Source organism: Patiria miniata, unplaced genomic scaffold (assembly GCF_015706575.1).
Source record: "Patiria miniata isolate m_02_andy unplaced genomic scaffold, ASM1570657v1 HiC_scaffold_7, whole genome shotgun sequence".
Taxonomy (NCBI): Eukaryota; Metazoa; Echinodermata; class Asteroidea; order Valvatida; family Asterinidae; genus Patiria; species Patiria miniata.
Genome location: NW_024037074.1, coordinates 15,485,888 through 15,507,313, shown reverse-complemented (window position 1 = coordinate 15,507,313; position 21,426 = coordinate 15,485,888). Strand labels below are relative to the sequence as shown.

The following is a 21,426-nucleotide window of genomic DNA, read 5'->3' as shown; positions in this document are numbered from 1 at the left end:
CCCCCCCCCTCCGGATGGGATGCCAGTCCATCGCAGGTTACTCCCCAGCTAATGCCGGTACTCATTTATACTCCTGGGTGGAGAGAGGCAAGTGGGGTGAAGTGGCTTGCCCAAGGACACAATATATGGCCGGTTACCGTGAAAAGAGACACTAATTCGGTCCGGGCAGAGGCAACCGTCTGATTAGATATCACGTCATTTATACTGATAACGTTTTTCGAAAATCTGAAGCGGTCTTGATAAATCTTTCCGACTCACAAGTCAAAAGTGGCATCAACAAACTCAACCATTGACACAAGTATCTTCACGTGAAAGGCCAAGCAAGATGGCGGTGATTTGGATCCAAGTTTTACTGATCAGCCTCCTCACCGTCCTTGGTGTCGACTGCCAACCGAAGGTTGCCTTGCCCGGCCTAGGTACCCTCATCGGCGAGACGGTCCATTTCTCACGGACCGAGTACCCCATCATCGATACCTCCGTCAACATCTTCAAGGGGATACCGTACGCCGAGAAGCCGGACCGGTTCGCTAAACCCCAAGCCAAGGTCTGGTCCGGTGAGTTTGATGCTACCGAGTTCGGAGCTAAATGCACCCAGCCGCTAGAGATAGACGGAACGAGTGAGGATTGCCTGTATCTCAACGTGTGGGCACCGAGTGTCAAAGTGAGTTTGAGGCCCTTTTTATGAAATTTAAAATTTTTGGTTGGAGAATTTTTGATGTTAAAAATGGGATCATTGCTACAGCCACATTTGGTATCGGAGTAGATGACATAAGATGTGTTCTTTACATCTGGATTCGATATCGTATGAGTAGTTCATTTGATTTTTTTCTTATTAATTTATTCGGTTTTGCTATGAAGGTTTAACTGCTGTGTACATCGCTTTGCTTCTTGCTCTAAAACTAGAAACTGCTTTTCGTTTATTTAACCATCCGTGAACATCTTCATGCAATGTATCATTGCCTCCCATGAAGTTGCCAGAACAGTGCCGATGCTTAGCACAATCGACACTAATCAGTCCAGTTGCAGAATTGTGTGATTCCCTTTTAGTTTTATGCGCAGAAATATGGGCAGGGAGAGAAGTGCAAAACGGGGCTTGTCAAAGTGGGGTTGGCTCGAGTCATAATAAAAATACTTGAACATCTCAAATGTTCCTGTTCTACTAACAATGTACTATGCAACACCAACGTTGTAGGTGCATGATATCAGGTAAAATATTTTGAGTTGGAGAGAATATCCTTCAACATCGGCTGTTCTATGCGACATTGTGATTGTGCATCAACTTTTGGCAACTCGCAGATCGTACTACTTGTTACCCTGATGACCTCAAAACAAGCGTTACGAGATAACATAGTCAGTATCTAACCCCTCACCGGATTAGCCTCCAGATGACCAAAAAAGAAAATAGTTCGTGCACCCAGCGATAACAAAACCTCATCTCGTATTTCGTGTCCTCTGTTCCTGAAAACGATTGCTTCGGGTTATATAATGATAATGATAGCGGCATTTGAAGCCATCGGTAGATAGTTTCATATTTGTCTTTTAAGATTTAGTCAGTTTGCTTTGATAAAACCCTGAGAGTGGTCGGGCAATGTCATACAAAACTAAAAATATCAGACCTTGGATTACTATCCTCTTTATATAAAGCTCTAAAACGATCATGTTGATCATGTGATCCCGGCATTGGCCGCTTTGTCATCCATGGTTTTGTTAATCGCAAAGTGTTCCGATCGACATATTGAAGAAAACAAAACACACAAACGAGTCAAGTCAATTTGCTTATTACTTTAAAGTGCATAGAATTTAATGTCCTATGGACTTTGATTAATTCTGCAGATTTCCTCCCAGAAATAAATAAAACAGTTCGGATGAAACCTAGATATTTAGATTTATGAAATCAACACGACGAGAATTGCAATTGTAATAGTATTGTGCAGTATTCGCTTTGTTTCCTCCATTTATTCTTATAGTTCCTAAGCCTAGTACTGCGAGATAGTCGTCCAAGGTTTTACCTCGTAAAAGGCTTTGTTCACGAGTCGGCCATATTAAATTGAAAACGAGATAAACTCATCATTTTTTTGGGAACTTGCTAGTAGAAATGAAAGCAATGAACTAAAAGTTCATTACAAATTAATACCAGTCTGCTCTGACGAATAATTTGACATTTGTGATTAAACATATCCTAATGTTTTAAGCCACTCAAAAACAAAATATTAAAAAAATCGAAAGTGAGGCTTGGAATGCACTCCAATAAAAAAATAGTCTGGCACCATCCCATTCAGCAGTTTACAATTACAAAATTTGATTCAGGGAACACGATCGAAAATGGCTTCCCCGTGAATACGATGTATGCCTCTCGTTGAACTCCCATATCAGAATCTTGCTTGCCTTCTTCCTGTCATTTTTCCCAATTCCAACGAAACGTAAAAAGATCCGTAAATGCGACATTTTCCATTCATTTTTGCTAGTCCAGTTTGTAGCCCACGCATTTGAGCGATCTCAGACTTGTTTTGGCGATATCATTTAACAAATTGTCAACATTTTGAAGAAATTATTGGTTATTTTCCTGCAAACTACGTTAGATAGGCCTACCCATTTTTTTTTTGTGGGCTCAACTTTAATTCAAATAAATTGCCGTGATGTGAAATTTAAAACACGACTCGTAGCGGGTTAATGGCAATGAAGTTTTTCACATTTGTAAAATTAATAAATGTGATAAGGAAGTCACACCTTTTTGTGTTGTTTTTGTTCATTGAACATTATTTCTTGTTCGTTTTGGTTTTTCGTTGCAGCCGAGTAATGCAGCGGTGATGGTGTTTTTCCACGGCGGTGGATATTTGACTGGGGCCGGCAACAGTTACAACGGCTTACCGCTGGTTGCCTACAACGACATCGTCTATGTCTCGTGCAACTATCGATTGAACTCGTTCGGGTTTATCAGCACAGGCAAGGCAACACAAGAATTTCAACATTAAATGGTGCCTTAGTGAGATACTTTGTAGTGAATCATTTTACATTAGGGAGACACTGGATGTTTGGGAGACATTTTAGTGTCTACGTAATGCTTTACTATTTCTAAACGACTTTTATTGTCGCAAAATGTTTCAATCAATTCCTAAGGTCCAGAATAGTATGATTTAAAAGTTTGGGAGGGGGAGTATATTCAAATAGGGCTCTGGGAAGGTTTTTGTTGTTTTTGTTTTGTTTGTTTTGTTTGTACACAAGTCTGTCCCCCCCCCCCCCCCCCAAGGTGCCATTTTTTTTTTATTATAAACCACGAAGGAAAACTTACAAATCTCTTTTCCGTTTTAATGATGATACTACAGACATCTCTTAAACATTGCTAACGTTGGTTCTTATTGCATGCCTATAGGCGATGCAGAGTTGCCCGGGAATTACGGTCTCTGGGATCAAGTCGAGGCACTGAAATGGGTCAAGAAATACATATCAGGTAGGTCACTGTCTGAAAATCTAGTCAAACATTCAGCAGTATATTACTCTAAAAGTAATCTGAATAATGTTTTGTTTCACACGAAATTGCTAAATTTTCCAGCATTGCCATAGTTATGAGCTTTCCTGCCTTTCCTTTAATACCGTACCTCGCCCGAAATACACAGAGCATCAGCTTTGACCAAAGTACAAAATGAGTTTCACGTTTGGAATTAGAATCTTCTCGCTATATAGGAGTTAATTAAAACTTATTTCTTTGGCAGTGTACCTATGAACTGTTTTGTGTAAGTTCAATTTCGATATCAATATAGTTTTAACCGCATTTTTAAATGAGCATCAGGACATTTACTTATTATACATTTAGAGTACATTCATTTGACAAAAATGGCATTTATAAGCATTTTTATCACAACGTTCCGACAAGATATCAAAAGTTGCACCCACAGAGTCACATTTCATATTGCCTGGTAAAACGAAAGTTTCAAGAATTTTAATGATAACTTAACGAGGACCACTTTGGGCAAATTGTCGGTGTTTTAAATCTCATATTTCTTTTTCTATTTAGAGTTTGGAGGAGACCCTAACAGGGTCACGATTTTTGGGCAGAGTGCCGGGTCCGGATCCGTGAGCATGTTGACGATGGGCAAACCGGCTTGGGAGTACTATGACAGGGCAATCGCGCAGGTACCTTAGGGGTGTGACACGGGAGTGTTTGCTTAAAAGATGATGAATGTTGGGTTTTTAATGTTGTAGGGCAGAGCTAGGATCATAGATTGCACTCAACCCACTGTATCCAAAATGTTAACTGAGCCATTATTCTGATAATTTTTATTAAAGAAAAATAACAGGTGACAATTATAACGGTCAATAGCGTACAACCCTGGAATATAATAATAAAGTACACTTCATGATTTAATTAATTAATCCATTAATTAATTTGACGCTACTTTGATACTTTCTAGAGTGGTAGTGCCTTGTCCCCGTGGGTCATCGAGTTGGACCAGGACAAAGCCAGACAGGACGCCTTTGAGGTTGGGAGGAACGCCGGTTGTAACGACACCCGATCGAGCGCTGATTTGGCCGCTTGTCTGAGGAATGTTGACGAGGTCCGGCTGCGCGTCGCAACAACATTGGTAATGCACTCGGGAAATAAGTTTGTGGAAATTACACAACATTGATAAGTACGTTTAGGTGTTGGTATTTTTACAAGGTTGAACTTATTTCAGAAAAAAAGTTGGGACAAGACAGGATCAATTTGGAATAAACGACACCGGTTCGACAAAGATAGTGCCATTTTCACCGAGACTGTACCGGTTTGGGCGAGGCAGTACCGGTTTTGACGAGACAACATCGGTTTGGTCTAGACAATGCCGGTTTGGATTAGACAGTGCCGGTTTAGACAAGACAGTGCCGGTTTGGGCGAGATAGTTCCGGTTTTTCGAGACAATGCCGGTTTAGATGAGACAGTGCCGGTTTTGATGAGACTAGTGGCGGTTTGGTCGAGACAATGCCGGTTTGGACGAGACAGGGACGGGTTGGACGAGACAATGCCGGTTTTGACGAGACAGTGCCGGTTTTGACGAGACAATGCCGGTTTGGACGAGACAATGCCGGTTTGGACGAGACACTGTCGGTTTGGACGAGACGGAGACGGTTTGGTCAAAACAATGCCGGTTTTGACGAGAAAGTGCCGGTTTGGACGAGACAGTGCCGGTTTGGACGAGACAGTGCCGGTTTTGACGAGACTGTGCCGGTTTGGACGAGACAGTGCCGGTTTGGACGAGACAGTGCCGGTTTAGGGGAGACAGTGCCAGTTTGGACGAGACAGTGCGGTTTGGACGAGACAGTGCCGGTTAAGGGGAGACAGTGCCGGTTAAGGGGAGACAGTGCCGGTTTAGGGGAGACAGTGCCGGTTTGGTCGAGACAGTGCAGGTTTGGGGGATACAATGCCGGTCTAGAGGAGACAATGCAGATTTGGACGAGACAGCACCGGTTTGGTCGAGACAATGCCGGTTTGGACGAGACAGCACCGGTTTGGTCGAGACAATGCCGGTTTGGACTAGATAGTGCAGGTTTCGACGAGACACTGCCGGTTTGGTCGAGACAGCACCGCTTTTTACAAGACAATGGCGGTTTATATTAGACAGTGGCGGTTTTACTGAGACAGGGCGGTGTGGACGAAACAGTGTCAATTTCTTTCAGTTTTTTACGAGACAGTGTTGGTTTTACTGGGACAGTGCCGCGGCATGGCGGTTTGGAGGAGACATTGCCGCTTGTGACGGCACCCTGTCAGATTTACAAACGTAATGCAGGTTTCATTGCGGTGGTATTTTGACAGCATTGGAGGTGTCAGTCCGGTATTTTAAAGTCCCGATTTGATCGGCACATTGCAGGTTGATGCAATGTAATGTCTCTTTCGTTGTCATTCAATTTGCAGGTAATCGCTAAAACACGGAACGTCATCCCGTTTGTTCCTGTCGTGGACGGTGAGTTCATCACAGACAATCCAATCAACCTTCTTAAACGGGGCGAATTCAAAAAGAGCGATTTTATGACCGGAACAACAAGAGACGAGGGGTCGCTACTGGCAGCCAGGGCTTTTCTGCGAATGCTCAACGACTCCGACCCATTCGTGAATCGGACAGAGTTCGAAACCAAACTCGGCACCTACGTCTACAGCTACACAAACGATTTAATTTTGAACGCTGTCAAACAGCAGTACGTTGATTGGGCCACAGCTGACGATCCGGATACCAACTTCTTCGAGACCTTTGTTCGCATCACTACGGACGAACCATTCGTGTGCCCTACAGACGCAGTGGCTAGAACGTATGCGGCGGCGGGAGAAGACACGTACCTTTATCACATGACGCATGTACCGTCTGATCGCAACTTTGGTGAGCGTGTACCATGGACGGGCATTGTTGCTCACGCGGATGAATTGCTCTTCGTCTTTGGCTTCGGGTTGCTGCCGGGAAGAGACAAGAACATCACGGCGGAGGAAGTGAGCATGACGATGGACACGATGCGATACTGGACCAATTTCGCCAAAACAGGGTGAGCTTCATGGTCGACATGGCACGTGTATCAGACTTCCTATTTTGCTGCACTTTTATGAGAGATTTTCAAAGCGTTCTCAGGACCAGTCGCCGACTGGGATCCATTTCAAGCTTGTAGCATTGGATTGTGCTTCAACGTCAGGCAAACAAAAGAATTAAAACTAAAATTTCCTGTAGTTTTTCATGTAAGAATATCGGTTAACAGAGTTTTCCGAGGCATGATTCTGAACCAGTGGGAATCCTCTGAGGAGCCACGATGAATCAGACCACCAGTGGCGCACTAAAGGGGGAGGGGGCATTGAGGAGCTTGAGCCCCCCCCCCTCCCCCCTCCCCCCCCCCCCATCCAACAGGTTGTCAACTTTTTGTTGGGAGGGGGTAATGTTTTGCTCTGACCGAAGGTGACTCGGTTAAATGTTAATTTAAATTATATGTTTTTCTTGAAGCAATCCCAACACAGCGTATCCTAACCAAGCCGATGGCGTAGACGATGCCAAGTTGTGGGCACAGTTTACCATACCGGAGCTGGGGTACAAAGAAGTCGCGCCGGCCATGAGAGACCAACGGGCACTAAGAAGCGCTCAGTGTCGTTTCTGGAATGAATATATCCCTCAACTGGTAACACTTACAGGTGCGGAATAAGCTTGATGTTTGCCTCCTTTATTATATTTTCCCATATCTTTAATGAAGAGCTTGTACAAAGCGTTCTCACTGTACTTGGACAGGTTTTGTTATCTCAATGACAATGAAGTACAAAGTGCCCAATCTTGCGTATCATACAGGAACGAATATATACCTGTCCACACTGAGGGCGCTCTGTGCAAACGCTCCATACCGATCATCCTTCACCAATTTTGCATGAGTGAGGGCGCTAATCGTTTAATTTCTGTCATCCTGAACATTTTCGTCGTCCTGTTTCCATCATAAAAATTGTTTTACTGTAGCTGTCGCCCATTTTTTTTTTGATGAAGGTGAAATGGAAGAGGCGGAATGGCAGTGGCGGGAAGACTTCTATAACTGGCGGGAAAATGACATGGCAGTTTGGCGCCAAGCGTACTCTGAGTACATGCAAATGGTGGAAGGTGGAACCGTGTAGCTTCATAATATCAACATGAGCAAAATTAGCTTGTCAAATTGGGTTTTTCTCATCACCGACGTACTTAATAAACAATGAAGAGACTGTACTGCCACACTATTGATTTAATACGACGGTCATGGGAAAAACCCAATACTGATTCTAAATCTCCACAACGGAAAATTCCATCTTATAAAATGCACAAATATTCCATGAATTCGATGTTGTAAGCTCAGCGGATGTATAGTTCTGGCGGTGTTGTGTCCACATTCATTTTGCTCTTGTCACACTTTGTACACGATGTCGCTCAATTTGGCTTAAGTGTTTAGAATGTAGAATTTACGTTTTAGCGTGATTAAAAAAAGTCCAAATAAACCAGAAAAAAAATCGTTTGTAATGTACATAAATCGGGTCCAAAGATTTGTACCTGAGCCGGGAACAGACAGCCGGGTATTTCATTTAGAATTGACATTCATTTTCATAACACAAAAACATTGATTTAAAAATGTCTTATCAATGGTTCAATAAAGCTTATCTACTAAGTCTATTCGATCACATATTGACATTAATAACAGAGGTTAATACTGAACGCACATAGTGGGTTGCTTAGCAACCAACCTTTAACGTCAGCCTACCCAGGCATGGAAATGTTCGTGCATGGTTCAGTGTCATTAATGTTGGGTCCAATTGTTTTCGTGTCCCTGTAATATCTGATATAAGATGTTGTTAATCTGGGACACATTCTTTTATGCCTTCTTTATCTCCAAGAGTGATTATGCAAAGCAAAGGGTACAGTCTATTTTGTAGACCATGATACTTATTACACACGTCAGGTGTAACAGGGACACAACATGTCACATTTCTGGACCCCAAATTTTAAGGAATTGTCCTTTACAGAGACGCTGTATTTCACAAATTACTTAAAATGTTTTCAGGCTGGGGACAAAATTCGTAATGTTTCCACCATTATGATATTTTATTACGTCTTCATTGCCTTCATATAGGCCCTATATATATTTCCTTACCTTGTAATGAGCACTAATATTTTGTTAATATCGAGGGCTCTTATGCCTTTGTATTTGACACTGGTGTATCCCTGCTAATAGGTAGCGCGTTGTACGCGGACATCTGTATTGGTCTTGCGACTGCCTGCGTTTAGTTGTGTGTGTAAGTATTATCGGTGGAATAAAATTACTGCAAAAACGAAAGCAAACATTGTACACGACAAAACGATTGCACATGTATTTCTTTGATAATTAGTAATAAACTGCGGGTTTGTAATTGGGGATGATTGTATTTTTTCCCCGAAAATAATAAACAGACCTAAAGAGATTATTTTGAAATATAAAATTACTTTACTTTCTTCGTAGTTTTATATACAGGGAAATACAGCTGTTGATCTTTACCCCCCCCCTCCCCCCCCCCCCCCCCCCCGCTTGATTAAACCCATATGTGCGCAAGTCATTACGGTAGGGCGAGGCCAATGGCGATAATGGGGGGGGGGGGGGGGGATAGGGGCGCTTTTTGTCTGCACTCCTTATCTTGTTTAAATGTTATATACAACATTTGCAAACATCAAAAAACAAAACTACCAAATTATTATAAAATACCTAACGTGACTGTAAGTGAATAATAGTCTCAAGCATCCTGTGAAATCACGTGGCACCTGGCGTACTGTTGTCATTTTCAAGAAAGTGGAATTTTGTATCCGATGGTCGGCCGACCATCGAATACTGGCTCCAAATTACCAAAATTAGTTAGTCCAATCGAAATTGCTCGGTTTCGTTTAAAGCAGGGAACTTAAGCTATCTATGATTACGAACACAAAGCTTTAAACAGGTCAGTGTAACAATACTTTGCTATAAAATACTAACCCCCATTTCTGAAAATTACAGCGAAAGCAAATATTGCATATTACCTTTAATTATTTGTTTGGAAAAAAATGCTTGGGGTGGCCACCTTGACCCCACCCCACCCCGAATATGCCACTCCCACTTTTGGTCCTTCAGTTTGGACCCGCAAGAGTGGTCCTAATGCTGTATAATATCCTCAGCAGGGATGTTATATGCAGGCGCAAGGTGACTGAGCAGATATTTACATGAAGCGGGTCCCCTGATTATGTCGTCGAACTTCTGATTGAATGCAGCACCTGCAACGCGATGCATAAATGAACAAGTTCAGGGCTGTGCTGTACGGGACCGCTCGGAGGCCCCAAATATTAAGTTTCTTTGTCAAGGTTACAAAGTTTGCACTGTTCCCACCAAATCAAATAATGTATAATTCAGTCCACAGTGTATTGTCACGCACTCACGCCACTATAGCACAATCACTCCGCGTACGCGTGACGCGACGTGTATATATACACGTCGCGCATACATGTGTGTATGTACGTACAACTTGAGCATATCCATTGATAAGAGAGGTACTCCAGCTAGGGACCAGGGGCGCGGTACGGTCGAGCGATCAGGAAAAGTCGTCTCCTTTTATGATATCTGAAGAATTTAGTTTTCGGTACATGTCATCAGCAGGTTTCGTAATCAGAGTGAGACCCAGACTCGACTAAAATCTGCAGCTGCTTGTCTGAAGGGAGAAATTTGGCGACTTTACCGTGCAGTAGATCAACTTGCTGAGCTTCAATCATGTCGTGTAAGTTACCGTACGCCACGTTCAAGTACAGTACAGTAGTGAGCTAGGCTTGGTTTCACATTTTGTAAAAAAAAAAGTGCTTTCTCTAACAACAATAAAACTAACAATGTTTCAGGAATCGTTTTCTTCAATAATGTTTCCAATGGGGTTGGTATACATTGAGGCTTTTATGGTGAAAAAAAGGTAGCGCCTGAGGCTGTAATGTAAACTTCATTGCCCCTTGGGTAAACATTCAACCATGCACGGAGCTGCAAGCGCACCTGTGAATCATGTGTGAATGGAGTGAATTGTGCCAAGTCATTCCGCACAATCGATCATTGCCATTGGCGCGGCGGCGTGGAAAAAGGGGCCGTCCCCGGCAGCGAATTTTTTTCTCCCAAACGACATCCGCATATGGGTGTACGCTATGGCGTTTTGAATTTAACTTTCTACAAACATGAAAAGAAAATATAAAATTAGAAAAAAAAAAAGAAGTGAATTCAAACGTTTTGAAATTCGGACTTAATTTCCCTTTAAAAAAAATACCCTCCGAAGCCTCAGGTTAGAAAAGAAAATAAATCGAGTGCAAAACCCCGTTTCGAGCCCGCAACTTCGTGGTGCAAAATCACGACTCTGTATTATCGACTCAACCTCGTCCCAAGGGTGTCGAGCAGTACGCGCCCATCACTACCTGCTCTCTCACCCTGGTATTGGAGCTAAATAACCATGTATGCGGATATGTCAGTTGGGAAAAGAAAATTCGCAGGCCGGCAGGGCAGGGCGGGGCGGGGCGGGGCGGGGTAGGGGACATTTTTTTTTTTTGAATGGTTTGGCCAGCTTTACACACCCCCCCCCCCAAAAAAAACCCCTCCCAAACCAGAAGGACATCTGATCAACATGTTGAAGGACACTGTTGACTAAGTTTTGAAATCAATATTAAATGCCTAGTCATCTATATATGACTGACTGTGGGGGTGCAAGGTACAGGGTCAGGGTGAGTAAAAAAAAACAACCCAAACCCCCCAATATATATTTTATATTTAAAATAAATATATAGCATCAAAATAATAATGACTGGAAAGCCAATTTCATAAGCTACCTGTAGATGAAAAAAATTACTGAAATTGCTCAATGCGTTCAAAGAATATCACCATTTAAATGCGATGACCCTTTGGTAAAAAAAAATGCAATTTATTGTGTATTCTGACTGTGTGGAACAACAAAGAAAATGACACAGAACACTTGTTTCAACAACTGTAGTACATAGTATCTTAATTAACAACCCTGGTTAGGCAAACAATATGATTTATAAAATCCACTTTTTTTTTAATAGACAGGCCTTCAAAAGGACTTTGTTGAATATTTTTAACTTTTAAGCTGAGATTGTATCACTGGTGATGTTTGGAAACAATTGTGACGACGATTCTTGAAATCGCATTTTGGGACGAAAGAGGTTTTAGGGTCAATGTGTTTAAATTGTGATATTCTTTGAACGGATTGAGCAATTTCAGTAATCTTTTCATCTAAAAGTAGCTTATGAAATTGGCTTTCCGGTCATTATTATTTTTGGTGCCAGATATTTTTTAAATATGAAATATAATTTTTGGGGTTTGGGTTCCGCTTTTTTTTTTTTACTCACCCTGTATATAATCAAAGCTTACAACCAGCCTTTTCAGGTGCGACCACATGGACAGTGTTCAATCCCGTAAGTTCATTATTTTGGGTTACATTTTGACATTGGGCACATGTTTTTGAACACATATAATAAAAAAGGAAGAAAAACAAAGAAACAAATTGTGTTATTTTGTGGCTTTACAAACAAACAAACAAATTTAAAAATATATTTATAACTGCTTTTTAATAACTTGTCATTTGTCCAACCCTGAGATTTACATTTTACTTATTAATGTCTTGCGCTTTTGGCTTTGAAACCAGCAAAAAAAGCTTCTAAAGAAAACATTGTAACATCACAGTTTCATTACTTTATTGAAGATCGATATCTCTTTATCAAAATCAAATTTATGATATCAAATTTGCAAACATGTTTAAAAAGTTACAAAGTCCATTTCTGCACGATTCATACTGCAGCAAGTATTGGTTTAATAATGAAATTTGTGAAATGTTGACATTTACTCAAAATATTGGTGTATCCTCTTTGGTTTTGGTGCAATATATGGGGGAATGTATGAATGAATGATGGGAAAATGAGTTCAACTCAAGTTTGAATAGATTGGATATTGCTGACAACATTTTCTGAAGGGAATAAATGAAAAAACAAAACAATACTTATTTCTGTCAGTTTGAAAATGTATATTCTTAACAAATAAGCGCAATTAAATATTTATCTACTCCCCTTCATGGATTTTTTTTTTATTAGCAATTTTGTTTCATTACATAGCATTGAATCATAATTGGGAACAGTAAAAAATCCCTATTTGATCTTGTTTACGACACCCTGTTGGGGAGAAATTCTAAGGAAGAGGGATAAGGCCCAAAAAAAAAAAGTCTCCGGTTTCTGGTATGCGCGCGCGTCGCCGTAGCCATGCGCGTCGGCAAAATGAAAAAGTTTTTTTTCTAATGAAAGATAATGTCTCAAAACCGCCAAACTCACTGGTTTGACTGGAATCCTGCTACTGCACAATTTTAACGTGTTTTTAGATGGGGTTATGATCGAGAATAAGCTTTATGTGGCCTCTCTGGACTCCCAGATATTTGCACTAAGTTTAGTCGGGCACCATTTGCAGTCATCAGCCGACATTTGAAGCAAAAAAGTCAGGTAAAATAAAAAAAAGCCGCGTCGCCCCACCACTTTTTGGACAAGCTCCATACCAGAAACCGGAGACTTATTTTTTTTGGCCTAATAGGACAATGCAATTTCCCAAAACCCAAAATATACGGTGTACTTTGCAAATTTGTGGGCACAACTAGGATGGAGTGCTGGTTGTTCAATACTGTACAATCTAGGCCTGTGGTATCGGTGAGTGTAACATTTGGTCCAAATAAGGTAAAAGAGACGAGATTTCGTAGGAGTCCAGATTTCATATCACACTAGGAAAAAGAGCAACTATAGCGCCAATAGGACGTTAAAAGTTTGAAATACAAATTTCAGTGTCCCACAAGGAAAACACAATGGAGTTTGAGCATTTAAATCAAAATAATTGCCTATGATAGTACCCCACAACTACTCATAAGTTAAGATTATTTTTTTTGGTATGGATTACTGGATTTTTAACATTCTAGTTAAAAGTGTATTGATTTTTCTGCATTTTGCATTGATTTTTCAGCATGTTGCAAAGGTAAAGGCCCTGGGTACAAGAGCCCTCAAGATGCAATGAAGGGACCAAAGGAAGAGATCATCTATCTGCCTTGCATCTATCGCAACACAGAAGTCAAGAAACCAGACTACCTGGCTACGGTTGATGTCGATCCACGCTCCACAACTTACTGCAAGGTACACAGATTAGAACGCTGGACACTTTTCAAAGGACACCAGCGCTTTTTTTTGTTTTAGGCTTTATTTTGATTGATTCATTGACTGATTGACGACCAACAAACTGACTGAGGGAGGGACAGACTGCCTGCTTGACTGATTGATAGACTTACTGACTGTCTGACTCCCCTTCTGACCAAATTACTCGCCAAATTACTGACTTACTGCCTGCCTGCCCAACTGACTGACTGACTCCCCGATTGATTGACCAACTGACTGATTGACAAACTAGCTGACTCATTGATGGATTTATATGGAGTGTTTGATTGATTGCCGTTTGGTCGATTGGTCCATTAATTGATCACTCGCTATTGATCAATTAATTGATCACTCACTCAATCAATTATTATGATCATGGAATTGATAAGCATCTTTTTGTTTTTTCCATTGTACTTGGGAGGAATTAATTAAGATGTTGGTCACAGGATTTGAAGGTGTCTGGAGTGCCTCAATCAAAACAATTAGAGTAACTTGTAAATATGTCACCTATTAAAACATTCCAGTGTGAATTGCTGTTGACTGGCTTGTAAAAAGTTTTGATTTTCTACTTGTGTGTGGAAATGGTCTCTCTCTCTGTCCTTTTCTAAATCCACTAGATGACAATAAACAAAATATTTCTTCTTTGTTTGTGAAGTTCCATTCCCATTTTGTCGTGAACTACCCCAGTCCGATATCCTATCTTCTGAAACTTTCCCCTATATGTACCAATGACCATATTTTATTCTAGGTGATTCATCGTCTTCCCATGCCCAACATTGACGATGAGCTTCATCACAGTGGCTGGAATACCTGCAGCAGTTGCTATGGCGATGGGAACATGACGCGGAATCGTCTCATCCTGCCCTCGCTGTTCTCATCTCGCATCTACGTGATCGATGTTGGGACTACACCTCGCAAACCGCGCATACACAAGGTAGTGTAGCTTTGGGAACACGGTAGAACTTTCGCTCAGTTGGCTCTTATCGTTCCGTCTGTTTTACTGTTGAAGAGGTACCTTTGCACAGCGTCCATTGCCAAGAGCTCTGGGATTTACCAGTGGAATCGGTGTGCAAGTACCCCAGCCCTAATAATTATTGACGGAGAGAGAGTCAGTAGGCAGATTTCTTGACATTTTAACCTGTATGTCTGGCACTCATACGTTTCAAACTAGGGGATTGTGCACCGTCAGAATAAAATAATGTATGCATTTTCTGTGTGTATGCGATGTGATGTGCACACTGAGGCTTGTATGAATGTAGTAAAATCCATGAAATTGTATTTTTGGGCCACAGGTTGTTGAGCCTGAGGAAGTTGGATCTGTAGCTGGCCTGACGACCCCACACACCACCCACTGCCTGGCAGATGGCCAAATCATGATCAGCGCTATGGGGGATGCTAAACGCCCTGGAGAGGCTAAAGGTATAGGCTACAGGCTTGTGTCCAGTGAGGGCGGTGTTTATATTTTGTGCTAGGCCATATCAGAATTGGCGATAGTAACTTTAGTCAAGAAATAATGGTTGGATGAACCGTTAAGTGGTTTAATCCACTTTGATAGTCACAAGATTGGGAGGCACAACTGGTTAAAAAACAAATTATCAATAATTTTTCTGTATCTGGTTTGCAGAACTAGGTGATGTTTACAGCATCCTGGATGTTAAGGAATCAACATGAATTGTCTTTAATCTGGTTTGATAATTGAGGAGTGGTTTGCAAATTATTTCGTTATACTTTTCATTTACTTGGTTTGCTGAACTAGGTGGGTTTATCATCCTGGATGGTAAGGAGTTTTCTGTCGTTGGTCACTGGGAGAAGGAAGGGCACAGCTCACCCTTTGGATATGACTTCTGGTATCAGCCGTACCATAACGTCATGATCAGCACCGAGTGGGGTGCTCCGAAGGCGTTCTTGAAGGGATTCGACCCTGCCGACTATGCTAATGGTAAGACGTGAAACAGGTTGGGGGGGGGGGTGAGGATATATTATTTTTCTAATATCACTGCCCTACATATTTTTTTGGTCAAGGTAGTTTATTTCGGAATGTGCTAAACCCTTGAAAATGAAATATAGAGTAAATGCAGTAAAATTTGTGATTCCACAACTTGGATCTGAGGAGAGGCATGTAATGCATCTTATTTCAACAGTTTAAATGTATATCAGCCTTTTTAGCAATTTAAAAGAAAAGTACTTCTTGAAGACTGAATAGACGGCTGAATGATATGGAATTTTCTCAGCTCAATTATGTTTTTATGTGGCCATATTCAATAGGGAAAAATCCAATCAATCTCCGTGAGATTAAAAAAAAAAAAAGAGAGAAAATGATAAATAATTTGCTGTCCAATTTCATATTGCAGGATTATACGGCCACAGTCTCAATGTCTATGACTGGGAAAACCACACCCTGCTGCAAAACATTGACATGGGGATAGATGAGGGCGCCATTCCCTTGGAGATTCGGTTTCTTCACAATCCCCTGGCAACAGAGGGATTTGTTGGTTGTGCACTGAGCTCCAACGTGTTCCGCTTCTTTAAGACTAGCGTAAGTATAACGGTTTATCAAGATTAACCCTTAAGGTTACTCCTGGGCCATATTTCTTTGCTCTGCTTACCGTTAGTGAAAATACCTACTTACTGTAGCAGAAAATTCTGTACTTACAGTAAGCGTATTTTACGCGTTAGTGAGGAATTTTGGCTTCTGCGCATGCGTGCATCCCGTAACTAAGGATTGTATGCTTACAGGGTTAGCACAGAAGTTTGCTGCTATATAGCGTGGTTAGCACAAAATTGTGATTGTAAGCGCGGAATTCTGTGATTAGCTGAGCCATGAAACTGGGCCCTGGTTAGGCGAGGACCTATGATGACACTTGGGACCACTTTTAAGAGACCCGTTGGGAGGTACACACTAGTGAGGGGTGTGCACTGGTTGTCTCAAGACACTTTGTTACAAAATATGAATTAATAATTGAGTTAATTCCTTCTGTATCTGAATTTGATCAAAATTTGATCAAAATTAAAGTCTCTTGACGAGTTAAAAGTGTTCTTCACGTTTTGCACTTAAGTACAATGAATACGTTTCCTGCCTTTGCAGTTTAAGAATATTTAAAAACAGATATTTGCTCTATTTTCTTGTGTAGAATGGTGACTGGGCGGTGGAGAAAGTGATTGACGTGGCCCCTAAGAAGGTGGACGGATGGGCGTTGCCTGATATGCCAGGTAGGAATATAAAACAGGCTAAAAGGTTTGCATTAGAAAACAAGGCTCATCATCAAATTGTGACAATGCAAATGATTACTCGCATACTATTTTTGTACACTAAGATCTGTACAAACTTTTTCAGTTGACTATAGGCCATTTTTGCTTCACTGAAGTTTAAAAACTGTTGGTACTTTGCTTATTTTCATGTCTAGGGTAAGGCATTCATTTTCTTTCGGGGCATTGGTTGCGATGTGTTCTTTGTGCCGCAGGTTCCTTGGGAATTTAATGAGTTTACTCAGAAATATTTTGCAAAGTTTTCTTAATTAAAATCGTTTTATTCTAAATTTCTCTTGTCTCCTGCACCCTTGGGGATAAAAAAATAGCTCAAGGCAATTCAGTTCAGTGGAGTGCCGTGGCCTCGTGGTCTGGGCATTGAATTTGTGGTTTGCAGGCACTTCTGCGGGTTGTGGGTTCAAGTCCAGCCTAGGTTTATGGTGCGTGTGCTCTTGGGCAAGGCACTTTGTCACTCATTGCTTCTCCCCATTGAGGTGTAAAATGGGTACCTGTGAGGGCGGAGATGGTTATTGTGATTGAAGTAGGTTTCCTACGCCTATCAGGCAGCATTGAGCTGTATACTCCCCAGGGAGCTGAGATGGAATTTGCAATGTTGTCCCAATGATCAGGGGTAATAATATTGTAAAGCGATTTGATCTTAGTTAAAAGCACTATATAAAAACCTGTTATTATTTATTATTATTATTATTCATTATTGTGATCTCAATTATTTTTCTCCTAACTTGCAGGTTTGATCACAGATATCCTTCTGTCCATGGACGACCGGTTTGTCTACTTCAGTAATTGGTTCCATGGTGACATCCGACAGTACGACATCAGCGATACCCGCAACCCCAAACTTGTGGGCCAGGTAAATATTTGTCACTCACCAATCTGGTTTACTAACTTGGATTGGTGGCTGAGTTAACGAAAAAACTGTAGCTGAACTTATCTAGCCTCTGTTATAAAGTACCGAATCTGACGTCAGCTGTCATTGTTCTGGTTCACGTGCTGATGTCTTCAAACACTTAAGCTATGCACGTGAACAAGAACACACGGCACACTTCGGTACTCTATAAGTCTGCACAATTGAAGTGAGTGTGTCACTGCGGCAAGACACTTTGTCACAAGATGTCATTGCTTCTCTCTAACTAGGAGTAAGTTGTTACCTATGAGCAGTAGGGTAGATGAGTCCATGAAATGTCTTCACAAGTCCTTCATGCTCAAGTCATATCACAAGCTATTCAATTCAGTTGTTATTGTTCATCCCCAGTTACTAGTGACCGGCCTTATGATTTACTTTTGACCGGACTTGTGATAGACTCAACCAAATTCAATATTGGGGTTTGCCCTTCACCGATGTATTTTTATAAACACTGTGTACTCAAACTTGTCCCGAGTGATGTGAGAAGAAAGTACTCAGATGGGACTTGAACCCGTAATCTCCTGCTTGCTAGTGCAGATGTTGTACTACTCGACCACCGAGCTTGCCGGAGTTGGCCGGCTGGTTCGAATCCAATATAGCAGCTTGTACCGCAGCCGAATTATTCATAAGGCGGTGGAATTTGCATTGGAGTGATGCAAATTCAAAAGATGTGGATTAGTGGGTTTTTTTTATTATCGGTTAGCAGCATCAATAATATCACAATGAGCTGAGTTGGTCTTTAGAATATTTATGAGCCGATGAGCAGGTGTAATAATTATGTAGTGCCACAAACACCGACACTGGTGGATATGTGCCTTTTCCAAATGTATCTATTCCTATTTCAGATATTCTTGGGCGGTTTGGTGTGCACTGACTCCACAGTGAAAGTGACCGATGACAAGGAATTGACCAAACAGCCAGACCCGCTGTACATGGGGGGCAAACGGATCAATGGCGGGCCTCAGATGATACAACTCAGTCTGGACGGCAAAAGACTCTACGTCACTACGTCCCTGTACAGTGGTTGGGATAAGCAGTTCTATCCCGACATGTGCGAGTAAGTGGCAGGGTTTGTTGGAAGTTGAGTGAATGCTCACAGGAGACTCGCGATTAAAATGATGCGGGGGAATAGATCTTGGTGAAAAAATAATAATATTGCCCTGTATTTGGTCTGTGTGCCTCGTTTATCTCACTAAATTCACATAAGACATATGGAGATTTTGATTTGCAGGCATTTGTGAGGTGCATGCTTTTGTTCCATAGAGATACGCATAAGTAGAACTCAGGTACATTCATTGTTATTGAATTAAAATAACAAAATACACCTCAAATTTGTCTGATGAATGCATTGGGTCCGTAAAAGACAATGAGCTATTTCAAAGATACAAGCAGTTAGCTTGTGATTTCTTTCTCAGAAGCTGTCGAACAGCACTGTTCATACAGCGTTTTAAAAGTTCTGTTGCTGAAGAGGAAAATCCGATATTAAAAATGGCAACAAGATGAACCTTCGGAGTATTGTGCTCATCTACTGGCTAGATGTTTTTAATCTCCCCTGGGAGCCAACCCCAGCCTCCCCCTCCACTCCTTCACCCCGCCCCCAATAATTCTACCTCAATTGAGATATCTCCTGTTGTTTGTTCAGAACTGGTTCAGTGATGATGCAGGTTGACGTCAACACCGACGTGGGAGGCCTGACGCTCAACAAAGAATTCCTGGTGGATTTTGGCGACGAGCCAGACGGTCCAGCCCTCGCTCATGAGATACGCTATCCGGGGGGAGATTGCACATCCGACATCTTCCTTGCTTCAACTGCCAATCTGTAGAGTCTCACCATTTTGGCATTTGAGAAGAAAATGATGACATATGAACAGTGTTTACCGTGGTGTAGCCAAGTCCATCACAAGTCCAGACACAAGTAAATCACATGTCCGATTGTAAGGTAACAGTATCGAAGCAATGCCTTTATCACAGCTCATATGAATAGCTTGTGACTTGACTTGAGACTGAAGGACTTGTGAGGACTTGCTGGACAAAAAAATTATATTTGGTGGAGGGGTTAAAATTGAAAGTATACCGACAAATAATTGATAGAGATAAGCATATATTTTTCCTAATCAAAATACTGAAATTTCGAATGAAATGTAAGAATGATAACTTAAGAATTGTTCTTTGAGTTTGAAGCTGAAAGGTGGTGGGGCTTAAGAGCAGAGAAAGCGAGAAAATTTGCCAGAAAATGTGTGATTTTGGAACAGCAGGAATAAAAATTTGAAAGGCACGGTAAACACAAAGCGAAACGGAATTTGAGGAAGTTTTGTAAAACAAATAATGAGGGAGGGTGTAAATTTCAGCCCTGACTGCAGCTGCTGTTTTCTAACTTTAATACTAATTGTTAATTTTTTTTATGAACTGAGAGATTTCTAATTAAGAGTGATATTGCATTGGCTTGATGTACCTGCAGCTGCCTCTGTGCTTCAACACATACACTTTTATTTTTAAAATTTATACCACTGCAGTTGATGTTTAAATAAAACTTGGTATAGATAGCTTTTTGGCTTCTCCTTAATTATATACTCTTCAGATTTTTTTAAAACGCTTCTAAGCATATTTTTTCAGGGTATATTAATTAAATTTGAACATTTGGATGAAATATGGTAAATTTCTTCTTATGTAATTTCTTTTAGTACTCAGATTTTGTTTGAATATTAATTTTATATTAATTAAATTTGAACATTTGGATGAAATATGGTAAATTTCTTATGTAATTTCTTTTAGTACTCAGATTTTGTTTGAAGCTTTTAAAGCAATTTATTTAGCAAATAGTATAGTATTCAGTTGATGCAGCTGGATAAAAATAGAGCAATTTATTTTGCGGCGATGGTAGAAATATGTTTGTTACATTGAGGCACTGCTGGAAAAATTCTTGAACTTGATTATGAAAAGTAAGATCGACAAACTGGGGGGGAGGGGAGGGGGGGATTTGGTTCCGTGGTGACATTTTTCGAATTCTTTTTGAAAATTTTAAGTGCGATCACCTATTTACGATAAATTTTCCGAATACAAGTTTGGACCCTTTTTTTCAGAAAAGTAAGAAAACATCTCATATTGCACCCCAACTCAAACCCAGGATAATGGTTTTGTAGTGTTTTGATCCACACTGTACTCTTGAAACCTGACCAGAAGGACTGAAGTTATAAACATGTAAACAACAATTTCAATAAATTTCCATTCAGTGTGTGCTGAATTAGTTGTTTGTGAGCTTTATAATATATTCATTTATACAATTTGATTTGAAAAATCATGAGTTATTAAAATGTATATGCTTGCAAAGTATTACATTGTTGGTTGTCATGACGTCTGTTCAAGTTTGTGTCTGTGAACGTTACACCTAAAGATAACGGACGGTCGACTCAGAAAATAATTTAGAAATATTAAACACCACCCCACTATGAATTGAAATTAATCTGTCCAACGTCCACACGTTATAGATTGTTGAGTTATCAGTCACCAATGGATATTTAGCCTAGATATTTAATTCTAGCCCTTATTGTTAGTTTGTAAAAATGTGTTCAATTTCCACATTTA

At 40.8% G+C, this 21,426-nt stretch overlaps 2 protein-coding genes across 2 annotated transcripts; both read left to right on the top strand.

The window, feature by feature from the left end:
* Window positions 1-36: 36 nt before the first annotated feature.
* On the top strand, window positions 37-8,932 carry LOC119746245 (cholinesterase 1-like). Its single transcript, XM_038223075.1, has 8 exons — window positions 37-661; window positions 2,790-2,943; window positions 3,371-3,448; window positions 4,013-4,131; window positions 4,410-4,580; window positions 5,885-6,504; window positions 6,951-7,135; window positions 7,476-8,932. The coding sequence occupies exons 1-8, from the start codon at window positions 326-328 to the stop codon at window positions 7,598-7,600; spliced, it is 1,788 nt and encodes a 595-aa protein (XP_038079003.1). The 5' UTR covers window positions 37-325; the 3' UTR covers window positions 7,601-8,932.
* Window positions 8,933-9,959: 1,027 nt separating this feature from the next.
* Window positions 9,960-21,174, top strand: LOC119746247 (methanethiol oxidase-like). Its single transcript, XM_038223078.1, has 10 exons — window positions 9,960-10,225; window positions 13,489-13,655; window positions 14,422-14,607; window positions 14,966-15,092; window positions 15,430-15,612; window positions 16,025-16,209; window positions 16,805-16,883; window positions 17,669-17,790; window positions 18,690-18,901; window positions 19,487-21,174. Exons 1-10 carry the CDS (start codon window positions 10,219-10,221, stop codon window positions 19,665-19,667), a joined length of 1,449 nt encoding a protein of 482 aa, XP_038079006.1. The 5' UTR covers window positions 9,960-10,218; the 3' UTR covers window positions 19,668-21,174.
* Window positions 21,175-21,426: the final 252 nt, after the last annotated feature.